The sequence below is a fragment of the Martes martes genome (genome assembly GCF_963455335.1).
Source record: "Martes martes genome assembly, chromosome: 3".
Lineage (NCBI taxonomy): Eukaryota > Metazoa > Chordata > Mammalia > Carnivora > Mustelidae > Martes > Martes martes.
Window position 1 is genome coordinate 58,300,888 of NC_137890.1, and position 23,158 is coordinate 58,324,045.

At 37.5% G+C, this 23,158-nt stretch overlaps 1 protein-coding gene across 1 annotated transcript in view; it reads left to right on the top strand.

Moving 5' to 3' along the window:
• The first annotated feature begins 5,502 nt into the window (after positions 1-5,502).
• Positions 5,503-23,158, top strand: part of RB1 (RB transcriptional corepressor 1) — a 164,878-nt gene continuing 147,222 nt past the window's right edge. The window contains exons 1-2 of the mRNA XM_080799855.1: positions 5,503-5,845; positions 8,571-8,697. Coding sequence (XP_080655981.1) covers positions 5,688-5,845; positions 8,571-8,697 — 285 coding nt within the window. The 5' untranslated portion in view covers positions 5,503-5,687. The remainder of the gene's footprint in view (positions 5,846-8,570; positions 8,698-23,158) is intronic.

Consider the following 23,158-nt stretch of genomic DNA (forward strand, 5'->3'; position numbering starts at 1 on the left):
AGGACACTTTGGAGCCAAGTGTTTTAGCTTGGATTCTCTAGAAAATACAGTTCCAGTGCAATTTGAGAGAAATAGGAGTGAAGGTAAAGGGGAGTGGGCAGGGAAGGAGGGGGAACTAATACAATGATATCATTCCAAACTGGCACCACTTGGTGGTATCAAGCCCATTTGATTGCTCAGTGTCATGGGTACATGCTAGGTATGAGGACACCCTAGTTAGCAGAACAGATATAGATCTATTCTTTTTTTTTTTTAAAGATTTTATTTATTTCTTTGACAGACAAAGAGATCACAAGTAGACAGAGAGGTAGGCAGAGAGAGAGGGGGAAGCAGGCTCCCTGCTGAGCAGAGAGCCCAATGCGGGGCTCCATCCCAGGGCCCTGGGATCATGACCTGAGCCGAAGGCAGAGGCTTTAACCCACTGAGCCACCCAGGCACCCCGATATAGATCTATTCTCATGGACATGGCTGGCAGGTGAGCTATGCAGTTCTGTAAGACTCCATTTAGAAAGGCATTGCACTTGGTTTAATGTTCCACACTGACTATCTTGAAAATCTCAATAATTTGTGAAAAATGGGCCTTGCATTTTCATTTTTCACTGCGACTAGCAAATTATGTTATCTGGTCTGCTAATGTAAATTATAGTTTAGTAGGGGAACCAATCATAGTGTCTCTCCTGAGGAATGTAAATTAGTGACACGGAGAGGGGATCATTGTGGCAGGAATTATAAAGAGATGAAGACTAACAATCTTCACAGAGGCAGGAAGGATGGAAGTCAGCTAGTGGATGGATGATAAGGTACAGGAGTGTAGCAGGAGGGACTCTTTATTTTTTAGTTTTTTGTCTCTTTTACTCCTCCCCTAAACTAATCAATAATCCTGAATAATTAAGGTAAACAAAATGGATCTCTGTTTCTTGAAATCTGAAAGAATCTAAGAGCATACACATATGGGGGTGATTTAAATCATGGAAATAAAATAGAGCAAATGGAGAAGAGAGGTGAGGATCTCTTAGACCAGTGTTATCTCACACTATCTGTGAAGGGCCTTTCCTTTCTTTTTAATTTCATGAATTGATACTTCTGAAAAATGAAACTTTTAAAAATACTTGAAAATGAAATGAAAATTAAAAAGGCACACCAATTACAGACTCACATTTTAAGTATTTTAAACAGATACAAAATTACATTTCAAAAAACACATAACAAAATATTACATAGCATTAAAGAAGAAACTACAAAAACTACTTTGTTCACTGTTAAGTGTGCATATAGGTGATTAATATAAAGAGTTACTAATACATGGTTAGTTTTTAAATAATTCCATAGTCAAACAACAAAAAGCTGGTAGTGAAGGAGTAATTTCCCATATTAAATGCTATATTTAATATTTAAAATTTGTCAGTAATTACAGATTTTCACATGACAAATGAAAATGTTTCTTGCCTGTTAAATTATCTTAGCTAGGTTGGTGTGCTGACAATGCCTCTAGCAGGAGATACTGTGTATCTAAACTGTTTTTATGTTTTACTCAGTAACACTCATAGTAGAGAAATTAGTCTCTCAAAGATATGTTTAAGGGAATGGAAGTGATTTCAGCAAGCTGAGGACATTCACTTTTAATTTTTATCCAAAATAGAGCAAATATTGCGTCAGTTTCAAAATTCATCTTCCTTATAAGTAATAGTACCGTTTTTTCTTACCAGTTCTAAAAATTTGTCCTATTAAGTTATAGTTGCATTTAAAGTATACTTCAATTAAAGAAATGGATTCTGGGGGCACCTGGGTGGCTCAGTGGTTTAAGCCTCTGCCTTTGGCTCAGGTCATGGTCTCAGGGTCCTGGGATCGAGCCCCATATCGAGCTCTCTGCTCAGTGGAGAGCCTGCTCCCCTCCCCACCCTGCCTGCCTCTCTGCCTACTTGTGCTCTCTCTCTCTCTGTCAAATAAATAAATAAATAAATATCTTAAAAAAAAATTGATTCTGGATCCATGAATTCCCCATGTGTGGAGATTTTCATGGAAAATAAAAATGCTACATGTTTTATCAAACTCACAATTAGTTTCCTTATATTTTATATATGAATGCTGATGAATTTTGACAGTCTTACTGCTTCATCAGACAATTATGGTTTTAGTACTTTACTGTGAGTTTTGGCTATGGACTCAGTAGAAGGGGGATGCTACTTCCGAGCAAAAATAGTAAAAACACTTGGATCTTTAATTCTTTAGAATCACTTCTCTGGTCATTGTTTGGGTTGCTACTATTATTACTAACATAGTACTGACATGTGTCTTTTCTTGACAATAGGACAGTAAGGTTTATTTCACCACCTATAATTTAGGACTAAAAACAAATGACACAACTTCCCTAATATAGCTATGAATTTCAAAAACCAGGCTTGATTAAAAATTAAAATGACTGTAAATATAACAAGTTAGAAAAGTAAACAAATATTTACACTTTCACAGATTTGTATTCACTTTGGGGTTACAGTTAATGAACTAAGCTTAAAATTTTATTACTTATAATGTGGTCCTACTGCACAGAACAAGGACACAGCTATGCCACCTACAATCACACAAGTTGCGAAACACCTGAACTGTTCCATATTCTGTTTAATGAGAGGTGTTCAAAGATCATGTGCCTGGATATAGCTGAAATATTAAATTGCTGAAAATGCTGCTAAGCACTTACTCTTAATTTCTGTGCTCATTTCCTTGTGGATGAGACATAAGCAAACTGGCAGTGGTCCAAGGAACACACGTTGAGTCATGCTGCTCTAGGGAAACTCCGCAGAAGACAGGGAGAAGAACCAGGGAGGATTTTACAAAGGAACAGAAGGGAGGAGGAGAAAAAAGCAACCATGGATTTATGGAAGACTAGGGAAGTTTTAAGAAAGAGGAAGTGGTTAACTGTGTTAACTGCAAGAAAGGTCAAATAGAATGAACATCAGAAAGCAGTCACTGAATGAACAAGTAGGACCTAGGTAACCAGAGAAGCTGTTGGCCTGGGCATTTGGAGGTATCTTCAGGCCCGGCTCAGCAGGGGCGTGGGCCCACCCTCAGGAAAGGAAGGGCTGGGTGTTGGCCGCCACCGAGCCGGGGCTGGGCCTAGGGGGAGAGCTGATGCCATCAGAGCTGCCCAGCTGGCTTGGAACCCGAGGGCCCACCAACTAACTGTGTTTACACGACTTGAGTGTTGAACCCCAATTATAATGTCTGTGATTTCACTGTTGGAGGAAGATCGGGAAAAGAATCTTTTAAAAATCTGTAGAATTTCTAATATTTCTTTGGTTGTGCAACAGAAAGCTGTGTGTGTGTTGGGGGGGATATAAAACTTCTGATCGACCCAATTGTTCCTGAGTTATGTGTAAGGGTTTTAAATGTAGTGAAGAACATAGTTAAATTAATCCATGGTAATGACACACATCCTTTTGTAAATTGAGAAATCTCTCTTTGATTTATTACAATTGTGGCAAATCCAGAGGTTGATAACCTGGATTTAAAGAAAGTCATATCCACATATAGAGTTTACTTCAGTTTCCAGAAATTTCCTCTGCTCTTCTGGCCTCTCTACTTTTAGCAAACAAGCATTTACTGTGTGGCTAACACTGCTGGCTACTATATGTCTACAACAATGCCTAAGATTTGGTCTCTACCCTGAAAGGGCTCATTGAACAAATATTATCAGTCATAATGCTTTCTGGTGTAAACAACTGAAAACTCCAGCTCAGTTAAGGTCACCTCCAGCATTGGTCAAATCAGAACTGATTTGTCACGGAGGATGCAGATGTTTTGGTATTACTTACTGTAACATCATTAACATTTCTGCCTTATCCTCAGGTCAGCTTGTCTTAAGTCACAATGGCCAGAGTAATTGTTTCAGTGTCACAGTTTCATGATAACAGTTAAAGGAAGAAGAACTGTGTCATCTCTGTATCTCATTTATCAGGCTGCCAGCAGACAATCTTTGATCTTGCAGAACTGCATCCTGAACTCCTGCCTACACTAATCCCTGGCAAGGTGAAGAGGATTACCACTTTGATGCTATTCATTCTCTGTAGCTGGGGCTGGGTTTGGGCCCTACTTCCTGACAAACTTTGGGCCCCCAAGAGATGATTTCTGAATGTAGGACAGACTGGCTGTTGAGTAGGCCAATGACTGCCAACCCTTTTCACATCCTGACATATATATCATGGTATATACAGAAAATGGTAATCCATTGTACAACTGACCAAGATAAACCCAAGAAGTTTGCAGCCCTGACTTGACTGCAGGGTCCTGCTGCCTCAACCCTGGTCAGCTATGCCAAGGATGAGGGGGTTCACATCAGAACACATCTATGTTTTATTCACAGTGCCTCAAGTGGCAAGTTCTGACTGGGCAGTCCACTGGGTCTGCCAAAGAGCGAAAAACACGTTTTCATACTAGACAATCTATTATTATAGTAAATGTCATGAGAGAAGAGACACAGCTTCTAAACCAGTGTTGGATGGTGTTAAGCTCTTCCAGCAAGCTCTTCTCAGAGGTCTTTGTGCCTTTGCGCATGCTCTTTTCTTGGTGCATTCTTTTTTTTTTTTTTTAAGATTTTATTTATTCATTTCTCTCTCTCTCTCTCACACACACACACACACACACACACACACACACACACACACACACAGCACAAGCAACGGGAGATGCAGGCAGAGGGAGAAGCAGGCTTCCCGCGGAGCAGTGAGCACTACGGGAGGGAGGCGGGGCGTGGGGGGGGGGGGCTCTATCCCAGGACCCAGGATTGATAGTTAAAATGGCCAGCACAATCCCTGGTACATAGCAAGGCAAACTTGCTATGTACATACCTGGCAACTTCTATTCAGGTGCCACGGCTTCTCTGAAGTTGTCCCTTAGACATTTCGACGGTGCTTCCCCTTTTTACACCGCTATTAAAATATTTATCAACACTATAATTTTTCTGTACCCACTCCCTCACTCCCCTTCTGTAAACAGTGACCCTAAAAGGCTAGTAATTGTTCTACACTTTGTATCTGCCAGTGATCGTCAAAATTCACTTTCTACGAGGCGTTCCACAAACGTTTGTTTTTGTTTTGGCCGATTCTGCCTAACGGATTGGGCGGGAGGAGCGTGGAGGAGAGGGAGGGCGCCGCCCACGGAGGGAGAGGGGCGTGCCCGCCCAGGGTGCACACGCTTGATATTCCCGGCGGGGCTGGAGTCGCAGCCCCAGATCAGCCCACAGATAAAAATGGGGCCCAATCTCACCCCCCAGACTGTGCGGTGCCCCGTTACCGGCACCCAGGCCTGAAGAGGAGAGTTTCGAGTAGAGACACGTCCGGGCGGCGGCTGCTGCCTCAGGGAGGCTGTCTCGGCCCAGGCCGGGGGTCCACGCCCAGCCCGGCCGACCTCGCGCCCCCGCCCAGCGCACCGTTCGGCGCCCCGGTTCCCTCCCGACGCCGGCGGGCCCGGGAGCTTCGCGGACGTGACGCCGGGGGCGGAAGTGACGTTTTCCCGCGGTTGGACGCGGCGCTCGGTTGCCGGGCGGGGGAGGGCTCGTCCGGTTTTTCTCAGGGGACGTTCAAATTATTTTTGTAACGGGAGTCGGGAGAGGACGGGGCGTGCCCCGACGTGCGCGCGTCCTCCTTTCCCGGCCCTTCGCCACCAGTCACTGTCTCCTGCCCTGGGGGGGAGTCATGCCGCCCAAAACCCCCCGGAGAGCAGCAGCAGCCGCCGCCGCCGCCGCCGCAGCCGCCGCCGCAGCGGCCGCCGAACCCCCACCGCCGCCGCCGCCGCCTCCTCCTGAGGAGGACCCTGAGCAGGACAGTGGCCCCGAGGACCTGCCTCTGCCCAGGTGAGCTAGCAGAACCCCGGCGGCCGCGGCTAGAGAAGGGCGCCCCGAGAGTGCGTCCGGGCTGGCGCCCCGGCGTCTAGGCGGGGGCGCGTCTCCGCCGGCGGCCGCGTCCGCGCGGGAGGAGGGTGCTCCCGTGTCCCCCACCACCGCGGAGCGCCTGGAGGAGGGTGACAGGGGTCTGGGTTCGGGAGCGAGGGGAGGGAAGCTGGGAAGGGTCTGGGCTCCAGCTTGACAGGTGTCGGGCGGGTGGGGCTCGGGTCCCTGAGCAAAGTGACAGGTGCCGCCTTTCCTCCTCTAGGCGGAAAGGCTTGCAGGCGGCGGGTGATTTCGAGGCCCCATCAAAGGCAAAAAAAGAAAAATGACTGACTAGTGTCTGAGGGAGAGTTTGTCTCCTGTTGAGATTTGTAGTTTTTCGGTGGCCGTTTGACTTTCTGTTTTGGTCTACTACGATGCAACAGCTGAAAGTGTTTTCCTCTGGGCGTGCACTGCATCCGAAGCCCCGGGGCTGAGAAAGTCCAGCCAGGAAAGCCATCGGACGTGAAGTGCAGGGTCCTGCGTGTCAGTTGCCCCCAGGGTATTTGGCTGAGGTGTTTTGTGGCGCTCCCTTTGAACAGTGCTTTGGGGATTCAGAACCATCCGTAGTTACTGGAGGAACATAACTTTTGAGAGGAACTGGTGTATGGGAAAAAGTTTTGTAACTTAAAAGTTTCTCAACTTTTTCTTTTATTCCCATTGTATAAAACTCTTGTATATTATTAATCTTCAGCATTTTTCATTTTTGCTTTCATTTTGCCTTTGAGCCAGGAAACAACTTTGTGTCCTCTCGTTTTGTTTTGTTTGGGTACAAAGTTAGTGATGGTCTTGTGCTCACATGAAACTCCCCCCCCCCACCCCGCCCCAAGTGGTATCTAAATTTAGGTGAGTCCATGATAATGCAGTAGAACATGACAAGGGGGTATTTATTCCATTGCAACATTCTATTTTTCTTGATTGCGATACTTTTTATGGTTAAGAAGCTAAGATTAAAAGAGTATGATTGCCATTATTGTCCGTACTGGTTCTACTTTGAGACTACATATCGATTTCGGGGAAATGGGATTCATTTCTGTCCCTCACCACTTCCTCCCCTGTTCTAGCCCATTACCAAGCCCCGTTCTTTCAACTTGCCAGACGCTAACAGAGTTCAGACAAATTGTGAAAAATTGGAATGGTCTTTGGGATGGCCTGTGAAAGGCTATTAAAAATACATATATTTAAATGTATGTATGTATGTATGTATATTTAAATGTATGTCTTGTGGGTTAGTTAAAAATCACACTCACTAAAAAAAAAAGTCTAGGATATTCTGGGAGAAGACAAATTTAATTTCTGATTAAACTCTGATGTATCCAATTCTTGAAAGTTTTCATTTGGAAAAAGCACTAAATCTACTCTGAAGAATTCCATGTTATTCAATTATTATAAGGTAACCAGAAATACTGAAATTTTGGCCATCACCTGAGAAAAGAATGCCTTTCTTCCCCACCCCAACATTATGTTATATACTTGCAAATGATGGAACTATCAAAAAATCTCCTGTAGGTCAAAAACGATACGAGATACACCCTACTTTTGATTATCCATACCCACAAAAGGTTTCACTAGTATGGGCAGTTGAACTCTGTAGATTAGCTGCTTAGCAAGGGTAAAAACTAGTGCCTGGTGATCCGAAGCCTAGCACTTGCTTAGGGATGGATTCAGGGCCCACTCCACCTGCACTTTCAATGACAGAGTGTGTTTCTACCTTGACGGCTGAGATCTTTCTTCTTTTGCATTGTATCTGGCCTAAGTGGTGAAGTTGGAAGGAAAACCTTCACTAGGAACAGCATTTCACCTTCATTGTTGACATAATCAAAAGTTAAATTATATTTTGAAGGAGGGTTGGCATTCTGCAATAGTGGTCAAGGGCATGGATTATGGAGTTAAACTGTTGGGTTTCCCACTTACTGGCCATGACCTCGAGTGAGTACTTAAGTTTCTCTGATTTGGTACTTATCTGTAAAACAAGGATAATAAGAGTACTTATCTAATAGGCTGATGTATGGATTTCACTGAAACTATGCATCTAAGCTACTTTGTACAGACAGGGTCAGAGTAAATACTCAAAAATTACTCAGTATTCCTCATATTATTACTATTAGGTGTGAAATAGACATTAAATGAATGAAAAAGAACTAGCCAACAAGAAATTATTGACTACCTGTCCTGGGTAAGGAGGATCAAAAAGAAAAATCTGATATAAGCATAGCAGTAATTTATATTAAGTTAATCATCATGTGAGACATTGATAAGTTGTAGACTGCATTTTAGCAAACTCACCGATACTAAATTGAATCTGTAATGTTATATATGGGCTTTCTTCTTTTTGCTGTTATGGTCATCCCACTTTTCCTATACAGCTTTAGGTATCATACTTTAACAAAGCTATTTTGCTGTTCTGAACTGTATGTGATTCATCAGGCCAGCAAACATCTTTCACTGTGTTGTATTTTTGTTGGAAAGACTTTGAAAAAGACAAACATGTTTAAATTCTACCTGTAATTTTTTTCCAAGATAAATAAGATTTTAAAGTATTTATTGATGCTTTTTTCAGGACAGCGCTCTTATACACAAACCATTGAAAGAAATGTTTAATCAGTTTGATTTGTAAGTCTATCCCTATTACATGTCTATTTTTATCTGGTAGTCTCGTGTTGGAAGAAACCGAAGAACCTGATTTTACTGCATTATGTCAGAAATTAAAGATACCAGATCATGTCAAAGAAAGAGCTTGGTTAACTTGGGAGAAAGTTTCTTCCGTGGATGGAGTATTGGTAAGGATTTCTTTAACATTCTTTGAAAAAAATTTTTCTCATTATTTATTTATTTTTTTTAAAGAATTTTTTAAAAAATTAATTATGTTAGAGGGAGAGAGAAAAAGAGCCTGAGCACAGGGAGGGGCAGAGGGTGAGAGAGACAGAGAATCTTAAGCAAAGTCTGCTGAGCACAGAGCCCAATACAGGGCTCAATCTGAGGACCCTGAGATCATGACCTGAGCCAAAACCCAAGAGTTGGATGCTCAATCAACTGAGCCACCCAGGTGCCCTCCAAATTTTCCCTTTTAAAAAATAATTTTGAATTACTCTAGATAATTTGAAAAATAGAAAAACATGAAGAAAAGAAAAGCAAATAATAATTTTGTTACCAGAGGTAAATAATGTACATCTGATAGCATTAAAAATTTTTAAAAATCTCCACATGTAAACCCCCCCAAAGTATTTTAAAGTTTTTTTTAAAACTTATTTATTGATTTGACAGATAGAGATCACAAGTAAGCAGAGAGGCAGGCAGAGAGAGAGGAAGGGAAGCAGGCTCTCCACTGAGCAGAGAGCCCGATGTGGGGCTCGATCCCAGGAACCCAGGATCATGACCTGAGCTGAAGACAGAGACTTTAACCCACTGAGCCACACAGGTGCCCCCAAAGTATTTTAAAGCAAATCTTAGCTATCATATTTTATTCATACATCCTTCACTCGGATACAAAGACTTTAAAAAACAAAGCCATACCTTATAATTTTTAATATCTTATAATATGTAGTGTTCAAAATTCCTGATTGTTTCAGAATTAGTTTTGTTAGAATGTAGAATCTTTGATAGCATTTGATACATTTCTTTCCTTTTCTTCTTTACATAAGTATATGTGTGTATATGTAATATTACTACTACTAATAACACCAGCAAATAATTACTAGGGCTTTATATGTACTGGGGGATATTATAAGCACTTAAAAAATAAGTCATTCAACAATCCATTGAGATATGAAACAAAAAGTCTTTATTTTACATGTAAAATGTAAAATCTTGATTATATTTTAGAAGATACTGAAATAGAGTGAGGTTAGGTAACTCAGACAAGGTCCCTGGCTCGGTCATTTAAAACAGATTTGGGATCATACATGTAACTATAGTTACATGTAATAATTTTGTATCTTGTTTTAAATTTTTTTTTAACATATCATGAGTATTTTATTATGTTACTAATTTTTTTTGTATTTGATAATGTTTCCAATGGTACTATTTTATACATTAGATATATTTTAATTTGCTAAAAATCTTACTATTATTGGACATTTTTCACCACAACTTTTTGACACTATAAAATGATGTGATAAACATCTCTATTCATAAGAATAATGGCTAGCACAAGGTAAGTCCTTGATAGTTTGTTAAATAAATTAATGAATGAATCTGATTTTTGGAATACATTTTTACAAGCTGAATTACTGAGTCAACAGCTATGAACATTTATAAATCTTTTGGTAATTATTGTTAAATTGCATTCCAGACAGATACTTTTAATAAATTTACTTTCTTATTAGCATTAGCACTATACTATTGTACATGTCTGTCTGTTTTTACTGATCAGATTAACATAGCAAAATATGTTAATGTACCTCCCATGAAAATGTTTAAAACCATTTTAAAATAGTTCATTTGGGCTATTTTAACAAAATACCACAGACTGGGTGGCTTATAAACAACAGAATTTTATTTCTTACAGTTCAGGGGGCCGGAAAATCTAAGATCATGGTGCTGGCAGATTCTGTGTCTCTGTGAGGGCTCGCTTCCTCCTTCATAGGTAGAATCTTGTTGTTAGCTTTACAAGTTGGAAGGGGTGGGAGCTTTCTCAGGCCTCTTTTATAAGGACACCGGTCCCATTCATGAGGACAGAGCCCTCATGACCTAATCACTTCCTAAAGGCCACAACTCCTAATACTTTTCCAATGGGCATTAGGTTTTAAGCATATGCATTTTGGGGGCACAAGCATTCAGTACATAGACTCTGGTAATAAAAAAGAGAAAATGAATCCAATTTCAAAGGCCTGAACATAATCTCGAACTCCTTACTTAAAAGAGAGGAATACTGAAGGATCTTGGATAAATGACTTTGGTATTATCTTCCCAAAGTATCTAATGTATACTTCCACTGATTTGGGTACTTCATGTTCAGACCTGTTTTTGTGCATATGAAGTTAGAGGGAGTCATAGCTCCTTCACCTCTTGCTCACAGATGCTAGGCTTTTAGTTTTCAGAAAGTTGGGAAGGAGTTGCAGATTATAGAGAGTGTTGGTGAATATGGGTAGTTTCCAATTTATGAGTGGGTTATGTTCCCAATCTCTTTGTAAGTACAATATAGTAGTTAGGGTTCCAGGCTGATTAATACAAAACTGTTTTTGTACTGAACTATAATTTATATTATACCGAACTATATATTATACTGAACTATATTATATATCATATATTAATATATATTATTATATAATAGTATGTATTATGTATTTATATTATATTGAATTATATTATACTGAACGATAATGTATAGTTTTCCTTGGTTGTGGAGGCCATTTAAGGCTTCAGACTTGACTACAAGTGTGAATAAATGTTACTACTTTCTTATTCTATGCTTTTATCCTGGCTTTGTCCTTACCTTCCATAGGAACTGGAACAGTTTAAATCTTATTTCCTAATGGAGCTCATGATGGGACTAGGGGATGTGAATTCATTCTTGGTTGTATGCTGGAGGAAGAAAAGGAAGGAATTACATGTTACCTTTGGGATATTGGGTACCTGTTTTTTGCAGGATATGGTATTGTCCTGTTATAATTACCAGATGCTTATCTAGAAATATTATTTTAAGTGATATTGAAGTTTTTGAGGATTGGCCTGAGAATTTAACCTCTGATTATACAATCATTCCTAAGGGAGAATGTGACAGCTTGTGCAGAGAAGTGAATGTTATGACAAAATGAACTCATTTCTGATGCAGCTATTCCATTCTAGCTCTCCTAGATAATAGTTGGCTATCTTCTTTTAAACAAGAAGAGAAATGTAGTAACTAAGGTAACTCTTTTTGACAACTGAAAGTAGATGATGTTTATTGGAATAGAGGGTGGGTTAAGAGCAAGAATTTGTCATCAGACTAGACTGACTCAGGTCTTAGTTTTACCATTTACTAGCTTCCTGATCTTGAACAAGTTACCTAAAATCTCCAAGCCTCAGTTTCATTATTTGTAAAAATGACTAACAGTAATTTCTGGATCTTGGAATTAATAGTGTGGATTAAATAACTTCATGCACATAAAGCACTTACTAGTGTATTTACTAGTGTAAATGAATGCCCATGTTAGATCATACAACTAGAATTATTTGACTTAAGAACTACCCTGGAAAACTTTGTATTAATATAATTTTTAGTAGAACTTGAGAATCAGTTAAAATCCTTGAATTTTTAAAAGTTACTTAAATTCCTGTTAGTTAGTTAATATACAGTGTAATGTTAGTTTCAGGTGTACATGTACAACACTGGTCCTCATCACAGCAAGTGCCCTCCTTAATCCCCATCACCTGTATCTCCCATCCTTCCACCCACCTCCCATCTGGTAACCATCACTTTGTTCCCTATAGTTTAAATTCTTTTTCTTGGTTTGCCTCTCTTTCCTTTTTCCCCTATGATCATTTGTTTTGTTTCTTAAATTTCACATGAGTGAAGTCACATGGTATTTATCTTTCTCTGACTGACTTACTTTCCTTAGCATAATACCCTCCAGTTCCATCATGTCATTGCAAATGGCGAGATTTCATTCTTTTTTATGACTGAATAATATTCTATTGTATATAGTCCACACCTTCTTTATCTGCTCATCAGTCAGTGGATACTTGAGCTGTTTCTATAATTTGGCTATTATAGATAATACTGCTATAAACATTGGGGTATCCCTTTGAATTAGTAATTTTGTATTCTTTGGGTAAATACCTAGTAGTGCAATTACTGGATCATAGGGTAGTTCTATTTTTAACTTTTTGCGTAACCTCTCTGCTGTTTTCCAGAGTAGCTGCACCAGGTAGTGTTTTCATCAACAGTGCAAGAGGGTTCCCCTTTCTCTACATTGTCTCCAACACCTGTTATTTCTTGTGTTGTTGATTTTAGCCATTCTGACGGGTGTGAGGTGATACCTCATTGTAGGTTTAATGTGTATTTCCTTGATGATGGGTCATGTTGAGCATCCTTTCATGTATCTGTTGAACCATCTGTATGTCTTCTTTGGAAAAATGTCTATGCATGTCTTCTGCCCATTTTTTAATTGGGTTATCTGTTTTTTGTGGTGTTTTATAAGTTCTTCATATATTTTGGATACTAACCCTTTATCTGATATGTCATTTGCAAATAACTTCTCCCGTTTCATAGGTTGCCTTTTAGTTTTATGTTTCCTTTGCTGTGTAGAAACTTTTTATTTTAATCAAGTCCCAATTGTTTATTTTTGCTTTTGTTTCCCTTGTCTCAGGAGACGTCTAGAAAGAAGTTGCTATGGTCAGTGTCAAAGATGTTACAGTCTGCATTCTCTTCTAGGATTTTATGGTTTCAGATCTTGCATTTTGGTCTCTAATCCATTTAGAATTGATTTTCGTGTTTAGTATAAGAGAGTGGTCCTGTTTCATCCTTGGCATGTTGCTGTCCAGTTTTTTCAAGACCATTTGTTGAAGAGACTTCTTCCACATTGGATATTCTTTCCTGCTTTGTTGAAGATGACTGACTATATAGTTGTGGGTTCATTCCTTGGTTTTCTATTCTGTTCCATTGATTTTTGTGCCTGTTTTCGTGCTGGTACCATACTGTTTTGATTACTACAGCTTTGTAATATAACTTGAAATCTGGAATTGTGATGCCTCCAGCTTTGCTTTCTAAGACAGAATAAAAACTATATGGTCATTTCAATAGATGAAAAAAACCATTTTACAAAGTATAATATTCATTCATGATAAAAACCCTCAACAAAGTAGGGCTAGAGGGAACATAACCTCAACATAATCAAGGCCGTATAAGAAAAACCCACAGCTAATATCATCCTCAGTGGGGAAAACAGCTTTTCCTCTATGGTCAGGAAAAAGACAGGGATGTTCACTCTCACCACTGTTATTTAACATAGTCCTAGAAGTCCTAGCCACAACTATCAGACAACAAAAAGAAATAAAAGGCATCCAAATCAGGAAGGAAGAAGTAAAACTTTCACTATTCACAGATGACATGATATTCTATGTAGAAAACCTGAAAGACTGACATAAAACTGCTAGAACTAATACATGAATTCAGTAGAGTCTCTTGATACAAAATCAACCTACAGAGATCTGTTGCATTTCTATACACCAATAATGAAACAGCAGAAAGAGAAATTAAGGAATCAGTTCCATTTACAATTGCACCAAAAACAATATCCAAGAGTAAACCTAACCAAAGAGGTGAAAGACCTGTATTCTGAAAACTATAAAACATTCATCAAAGAAAGATGACCCCAAGAAATGGAAAGACATTCCATTCTTTTGGATTGGAAGAACAAATATTGTTAAAATGTCTTTACTACCCAAAAAATTTTACACATTTAATGCAATTCATATCAAAATACTAATAGCATTTTTCACAGAGCTTAGAACAAACAATCCTTAAATTTGTATGGAACCACAAAAGGCCCCAAATAGCCAAAGCAACCTTGAAAATAGTTGAATTTATCAATGTGTGTGTAATGATTCTGATGTGGTAATTTTTCTAAAATTTAAGGAAAGGTCTGTGGTGTTTTGTCTAGAAAAGTGTTTTTTCCTTTTTGTATAAATGTTTAGTAAGTGTGTAATATGTAATTGCTCTCATTAGATTAGATGCTGTTCATACTGCATATAGCATATAAATAGGGACTTCCCATTAAGAAATTGGCCAGGAGTGCTGTTCATGTTGTGACTTACAATGAATCAGTTGTTAAAATTTTGGTTTTCTTTGTGCATCTTAAATGACTGTATGGTAGAATGGAAAAGGCCTTGGACCTGGAGACAGGAAACTTTTGATGATACTAGTTGCATTTTAGCTATAGGATTTTAGGTAAATTGGTTAATTCTCCAAGTCTCAGTTTTCTTATCTATAAAGCAGAAATGATGTCTGAATGTCAACCTCTTAGGGTTTTGTGTGTGTGTGTATATATATATTCAAGAACTTTGAAATATATTGCCCTTGATAGAAGCATTTGTTTTTGTGATATGGGTCATTATGTTTAGGAAGATAGTTGAAAGGAATCATTTGGAATTGGAGTAACACTAGGCATTCCATGTAAGTTACACAGTACTACAGACATATGACACCTCTTCATGCAGGGTTCTTCATGCAGGGTTGAAGTTCTTCTTTTGCAAATAACTTCTCCTTTGCAAAAGGTTCTTTTAATAACCTTAAAAAACAGAATATTTTATATTAAATTTTTTTTTTTTTTTTGAGAGAGAGAGTGTGCACATGCATGTGGAGGGTAGACAAAGGAAAAGGGAGAGTGAGAATCTTAAGCAGGCTGCACACTCAGTGCACAGCCTGCTGCTGGGCTCAATGTCATGACCCCGAGTTCATGACCTGAGCCAAAATCAAGAGTCAGATGCTTAACTGACTGAGCCACCGAGGTGCCCCCAATGACAATTTGTTATTATCAAATATCCCATACTCAAAATTTTTCAATTACTTCATGAACTTTTTTTCACATGTTCTAATCAGGATTCATATAAGGCTCATATATTGTAATTGGTTGACTTGTGTCATAAATCTCTTAATCTATAAATTTTATCTTCTACTTCTGTCCCCCATCCCTTTCTTTTCTTACAATTTATTTGTTGAAGAAACTGGATGGTTTATTCTATAGAATATCCTACAGTGTTTATTTTGCAGATTGTGTCTTCTTCATTGTTTAAAATATTTGTCTAATTCTCTGTATTTTCTGGAAATAGATCAGGCCAGAGGCCTGATCAGATCCTGGTTTGATATTTTCTGGAAGAAATATTTTAGAGATATTTTTGTGAATGCCCATTGGGATGCATGTATCTTATTATGTCTCTTTTTTTTGTTATAAGCAACTACTGATGACCATTGACTGAATCCATAGGGGTTGCTAAGTGGTAATATGATACTTTATCATTCCTCTTTCAATTATTAGTTGTAATTCTGTAAAGAGAAACTTCTCTTCATTAACTGTTCTTATTCTAAAGTATAGTTCATTCAGGAAAGGAAGGATAAGTGCTTTATGCTTTGCTTTTATTGGCTAGTTTTTAAACGAACACATTTGTTTTGTAAGATCCCCCAAAGATGACCAATGATTGTAATCATCATTCCAAATATTGTGTTGACAGTACCAGTAGACCAGGTTGTCTATACATATTTAATAAAATCGTTACTTAATAATAATGTGACATATTTTGTAATTTCAAGAATGTTATCTAAGTGGGCTTTTACAGTATTTAACCTTTGGGATTGGCTTTTTTTACTCAGAGTAAATTCCCTGGAGTGAAATTGTTATCAGTATATTAGTTTGATAGGGCTGCCATAACAAAATACTACAGACTGGTGGCTTAAACAACAGAAATACATTTTGTCATGTTTCTGGAGACTAGAAGGTCCAAGTTGAGATGTCAGCAGATTGTTTCTTTTGGGACTTCTCTGTTTGGCTTGCAGATTGCTGCCTTCTCCTTGCATTCTGGAATGTTTATCCTATGTGCACATATCCCTGGTGGTTTGTGTGTGTATGTGTGTGTGTCCAAGTTTCCTGTTCTTATAAGGACACTAATCAGGTTGGATTAAGGCTTACCAAATGTCTTCATTTTAATGTATTGTTCCTCTGTGAGGCCCTTTCTTCCAAAACAGTCACATTCTTGGGTACTTAGGGTTAGGACTTCAGCATATGAGTTTTCAGGAGTTGGGCAGGGGGCACAAGTCAGCCCATTGCATTTTGTTGTTATTGTTCAGTAGTATTCCATGGCATGACTGGACCAGTTTGTTTAACCTTTCACTCATTGAAAGATGTCTGCCTCATTCCTAATTTTTAGCTGTTAGGAATACAGCTGCTGTGAACATTTGTGTATAGGTTTTTGTGTAGATACCAGTTTTCATTTTTCTGGAGGAGTGCAATTGCTGGTCATATGGTATGGTCCATATGTGTTTAATTTTGTAAGAGCTGCCAAACTTTGTTCCAGCTGTACCATTTTATATTCCTACCATCAATATATGGGTGATTCAGTTTCCTTATGTCTTTGCCCACTTTTGGTTGGTGGTACTATTTTTTTAATTGGCCATTCTTCTTGGTATGTAGTGATATTTCAGTGTGATTTTAATTTACATTTTTCTGATTGCTAATTATATGAAATATTTTTAAAATAGACTTTTCTCTTTAGTATAGTTTTAGGTTCACAACAAAATTGAACAGAAGGTGTAGAGAGTTCCTGTATACCCCTTGTTCCACACATGCTTAACCTTTTCCATTATGAACATTGTCACAAGAGTGCTACATTTGTTACAGTTGAACTGACTCTGACACATCATTGTCACCCAAAGTCCATAGTTGCTGAAGGTCTTCTAAATGTGATTATTTGCCATTGTTTATCATTATCAGTGTATAATCTTTTATATTTTTTTGCGCATTTTTGAGTTTCCATAGATTTCCTATGTGTACAATTATGTCATGTGTGAATAATGACAGCTTTATTTCTTCCTTTATAACATTTTGCTTTCTTTTCCTTGCCTGTTGCACTGGCTAAGATTTCAATACAATGCTGAATAGAAGTGGGAAGAGTTCCTGCTGTTAGGGAGAAATCATTCTGTCTTTTACCAGTAAGTGCAATGTTAAGAGTAGATTTTTACTTAGATTATCAGATTAAGGAATTTTCCTTCTATTCCCAGTTTGCAGATTTTTTTTTATTATATCAAAAATAAATGTTGGATTTTGTGGAAATGCTTTTTCTGCATCTATTGTGATGACCATATTTTTCCTTTTTTAGACTGTTGATGTGATGAATAAAATTGACTGTTAAAGCAACTTTCCAATCTTGGGTAAATTCCACTTAATCATGATACAGTATCCCTTTCATATATTTTTGGATTTGATTTTCTAAACTTTTGTTAAGAATTTTTGCATATGTATTCATGAGGGATAGTGGGTATGTAGTTTTCTCTTTTTGGTTATGGGTTTTTTTCTAGTGTTTTTTTTCCCTCCTTCTATTTTTGTTAGATTTTGTGACAGAATAATGTTGGCCTTATAGAATGAGTTGGGAAATATTTTGTTCTCTTTAATTTTTTTGTAGAGTTTGTGTAAAATTTGTATTTTTCCTTGTTAAATGTTTGGTAAAGCCATATGTATGGCCTCAAGGGTTTTGTTTTTTTTGGGGGGGGGAAGTTTTTAACTACAAATTCAGTTTCTTTAATAGATGTGGGCAATTCAGTTTTCTTACTTTTTTTTTTTTTTTTAAGATTTATTTGTCAGAGAGAGAGAAAGCACATGAGATGGGGAGGGGAAGTGGAGGGAGACACAAACTCCCTACTGAGCAGAGAGCCCAACATGGGGCTCAATCCCAGGACACCCAGATGATGACCTGAGCCGAAGGCAGCCGCCCAACTGACTGAGCCACCCAGGTGCTCCTTGCCTTTGTTTTTAAAAGATATTTTCATAGTTAAAAAATTGTAGCTTGGGGGGAACCTGGGTGGCTGAGTCAGTTAAGCATATGCCTTTGGCTCAGGCCATGATCCTGGAATTCTGGGATTGAGCCCCGAGTCAGGCCTCCTGCTCAGCAGAGTCTGCTTCTCCCTCTCTCTGCTCTTCCCTCTGCCTGTGTTCTCTAGTTCACTCTCCCTCTTTCAAATAAATAAATAAATAATTTTTAAAAATTGTAGCTTGGCTTTTTCTCGCCAAGTTCCATTGTATTCTAGCTTCCATTGTTTCCAAAGGTAAGTCTGCTACCATCCAAATCTTTGTTTCTCTGTATGTAAAATGGTATATTTTATAATCTCCTTCTCCCTAGTGAATATTTAATGCTAGACAAGTAGTTTGTTTATTTTTAGAGAGAGAAAGAGTGTTACCTTTTCTTTCTCTTGCATTAAGTGTTTTATCAAATGATTTTGGATTTTGTCAAATGATTTTCTGTGCCTATTAATATAATGTTATGTTCTTTTTTTCCTCTCTTATTGGTATTACTGTAATTGATTTTCAGATCTTAAGCCAGAATTGCATTTCTAGGATAAGTGTTACTTGATAATGGTGTATAATCTTTTTTATATGTTTGTGAATTTGGTTTGCTAGTATTTTGTTGAGGATTTTGGCATATACTCATAGGAGATTTTATCTCTGTTTTCTTTCCTTGTAATGTCTTTGTCTGATTTCAGTATCAGGGTAATACTGGGTTCTCACAGAATAAGTTGGGAAATCTTCCCTTCTAAGAGGTTTTTATGGAGGAATTTGATGAATTGTTACTAATTCCTCTTTAAATGTCTGGTAGAATTCACCAGTGAAGCAATCTGGGCCTGGACTTTTCTCTGTGGGAAGTTCTAAAATTACTGTTCAATTGCTATAAGTCTATTCAGATTGTTTCTTTTTGAGTCAGTTTTGGTAGTTGGTTTCTCTTAAGGAATTTGTCCATTTCATCTGTTATAAACATTCATGCTATAGTTTTTTTTGTTTTTGTTTTGTTTTTTAAAATTTCTGTAAGGTTGCTCTTTATGTCATTACTTCATTCTTAATTTTAGCTAATTTAAGCCTCTTTTTGTCTTGGTCAGTCAAACTAAAAGTTTCTCTATTTTGGTGATCTCTTAAAAAAATAGTTTTTGCTTTCACTGGTTTTCTCCACTTTTCTATTCTCTTTCTTAACCTGTTTCTTTCCTATTTTTTTCCATCATTTAGTGCTTTATACTTAATATATATATCAGATAACATTTTTTTTTTAAGATTTTATTTGTTTATTTGACAGAGATCGCAAGTAGGCAGAGAGGCAGGCAGAGAGACAGAGGGGGAAGCAGGCTTCCTGCTGAGCAGAGAGCCCGATGTGGGGCTTGATCCCAGGACCCTGGGATCATGACCTGAGCCGAAGGCAGAGGCTTTAACCCACTGAGCCACCCAGGTGCCCCCAGATAACATTATTAAAGTTAATCATGAACTTTAATCATGAAATACTCATATAGGTGTCATATATAATTATGTAGAGTGTAATTATAATAATAATATATAATTGGGCTGCCTGTTTTAAAAATTGCTTTTCCTTCATAGAAGTTTTCACTGTTGGCCAATATTTTTTACTGCAGTGTACTTTCTTCTTCTGGAGGACCCATACAAGGAATTTAACCTTCATCTCTGAATGAAGAGCCACTAGGCTTCTTCTGAGAACTAACTTATTTAACTTTGTGGTCACTATGAATCTTCTAATTGAGTATTTATTATTTTGGATGCTTATATCCAAAGCATTATAGCATGCAGTTTTTTAGATACTAACATTTTTCCTGTTTTTTTAAAAAATTATCATTTTTATATTTTGTTTTCAAAATTTCAGAGAAAAAATATATATTTAAAAGTCAAATATGCTTCTTTTTAAGAAATCACATTTTATAGTAATAAAACATGAATATCCAGTGGCTTCTTTCTATTTCTACCTCTGTAGAGATAACCGTTGTTAAGTTTTCATTTGCTCTCTACCTCCAATCCTTTCTCCTCCCACCTCACCACATAGATATAAGGATTTTTGTTTTACCTAATTGAAGTCTTATGAATTGTTTTAGAAGTATAAATAAATAATTACTATTTATTATTATTATTACCATTTATTGTTATTGGAATAGGCAATATATTCATGTGGTTCAAGATTCAAGAGAAATAAAAATTAAACAGTGAAGTTTCTCTCATTCCTATCCTGCAGACACATACTTTTTCCCTCCAGAAGCAACTAATAAAAGTTTCTAGTTTTTGCATTATTCCCTACTTTGCTTTTCTCATGTAGCAGTGTATCTTGAACATCACCTCACCCTCTGTGTTTAGGTTGATATTTTTAGTGGATGTATTTTCCATTGTATGGACATATAATTTACTTATGTACTCCCCTGTTAATAAAGATTTAGTTTGTTTTTGAATATTTGATACTACAAACAACTACAGTGAATATCCTTATATCCACATTTAATGCACAAGTAAGAAGACTTCTGTAGAGTAGATTTCTAGAAGTGGAACCTCTGGGTCAAAATTTAATAGATTGTGTCTTTGTTCATAAAATAAAAGTCTGCTCAAATCTCACTCTACCAATGAGATATACCACCCTGTTTAATACTGTAATCTGCCCTCACTTCTCCCTCAAATTCTCTATCCACTTTACTCTATTATTTTTGTAACAGTGTATAGTTTACTTATTTATACTGATTTTTGCTTATTGTCTTCCTCTTCCCCCTAAGGTGTCAGCTTCAGGAAACAGGAATGCTTATTTTGTTTACTAATGTATTACTAGCAGTTAAAGTAGTGCTTGTTGCTATAGGCATTTAATAAATATTTATTGATAATTAAATGAATAAGAGAGGGGTACCTAGGTGGCTTAGTGGGTTAAGCCTCTGCCTTCGGCTCAGGTCATGATCTCAGGGTCCTGGGATCGAGCCCCACATTGGGCTCTCTGCTCAGCAGGGAGACTGTTTCCCCATCTCTCTGCCTGCCTCTCTGCCTACTTGTGATCTCTGTCTGTCAAATAAAAAAAAAAATTAATAAGAGAATAATGTTCAGAATTATGCTTCTCAGAATGCCCAAGTTCTTTATCTTATATTTTATATTTTTTTCTTTAATTTTATTACATATAGTTTCGTTAAGATTTTTTAAAAAATCCTTTCTAGTATATTTTGCATTACGAATTATTAAAAATCAGCCATAATGAATTTCTTTTTAAAAAATTACCTCTGCCCCACAGGGTGCCTGAGTGGCGCAGTCAGTTAAGCCATTAGATCTTATTTTTGGCTGTGGTCATGATCTCAGGGTTGTGAGATCGAGTCCACACAGGGTTTTGCACTCAGCTCAGAGTCTGCTTCAGATCCTCTCCCTCTGCCTCTCCCACTTGTGCTCTTTCTCTCTCAAATGAATAAATAAATCTTTAAAAAAATTACCCTCCCCCCCAATTCCCCACAAACATAGAGCCAGATCTGAATTTTGTCCCACCTAATTAGGGATAGATACCAGAAGGATACATCAAATACTCTTCCATAGGATTGAAATGACCATTGAGATTATTATGGGCTTCCAAGTGTGCTAGGTTGTCAACAGGAGTTTCTTTGAAATGAATGGTTAAATAATCTGTCAGCAAATTAATATTTTTCCTTATTTATACTCATTGTAATTTTAAAGGCGTGGTATTAATAATTATTGATGTTCAGATTGGTAGTTATTTCTCTCTTTTATATTCAGCTGTAAACAGATAATCAAGTTTATATGAGACTTAGGTATTTAGGAGAGTTTTGAAGTGAATTATTTTATCAAACATTCTTTATCCTAGTCCTGTTTTAATTTATCTCTTTTATATGTACTTTGATTTTCTCATCATACAAACTATTTTTTTAAGGTAAGTTGAATCAGAATCATACTGCACTCAAAACTACCAAACATTCATTATTAGCTTCCCCCACCTTGGCTCTGTTTCAGAAAGTCTACCAAACTTTTTAAAATTAAGTTTGTTTATTTTTCCTAATTTTATTCAGACAAAAGCTGACAGCCAATGCTTTTTATCAACATAAAGGTAAATTATGTTACTGTGCTGCATTGAATTCTAACAAAAATGACAAATGCCCATTCTAACAAGTGTCTTCCTCACAAGGGCATTGTGTAACTGGTTGGCTATTTTATTAACTGAGGCTTTATTGAAAGTAGACATATGGGTTTTCTTAAGTTTTTTTAAATATTGAAAAATTTGCCAGATATAATTTTATGACTTGGAACCCTAGAAATTCCCAGACACAGGACTTTGATGATCAGGGATCTCTTTTGGTTCCCTTCCAGTTTGGGATTCTTTTATTCTAATGGCCAACTCATTTATTAATTTGATGTTTTCCTTTTTTCAAGTAGAATATGCAGTATTGGAAGAAGGAGTTGGTGTTCAAACTTTGGAAGATACCTTTTATCCATAAAATTCAATCTGAGTTGTCAGAATGATCTCTCTCCTCAGTGTATTTTAACCTTGTTCCTAAGAGTGGTAGATATCAGTTTCATAGATCTTTTACAGAAAAGCCAATTAATTAGTAGCTGTTTGCATTTGGTGGCAGTTTTCTCTCCTATATTGTTATATCTTCTTGGGTGGATCATCTTTGGGGCTTTGACTCAATAAACTAAGCAGACAGCTTGACCAGAAACCAAGTTCCAGGTCAGTTATCTATCACCTGTTTAGAAAATGAGTTCTGTAGTATCATTTCTTTGTGTGAGTTACTCTTGCTTATACTCATTAGTTGTT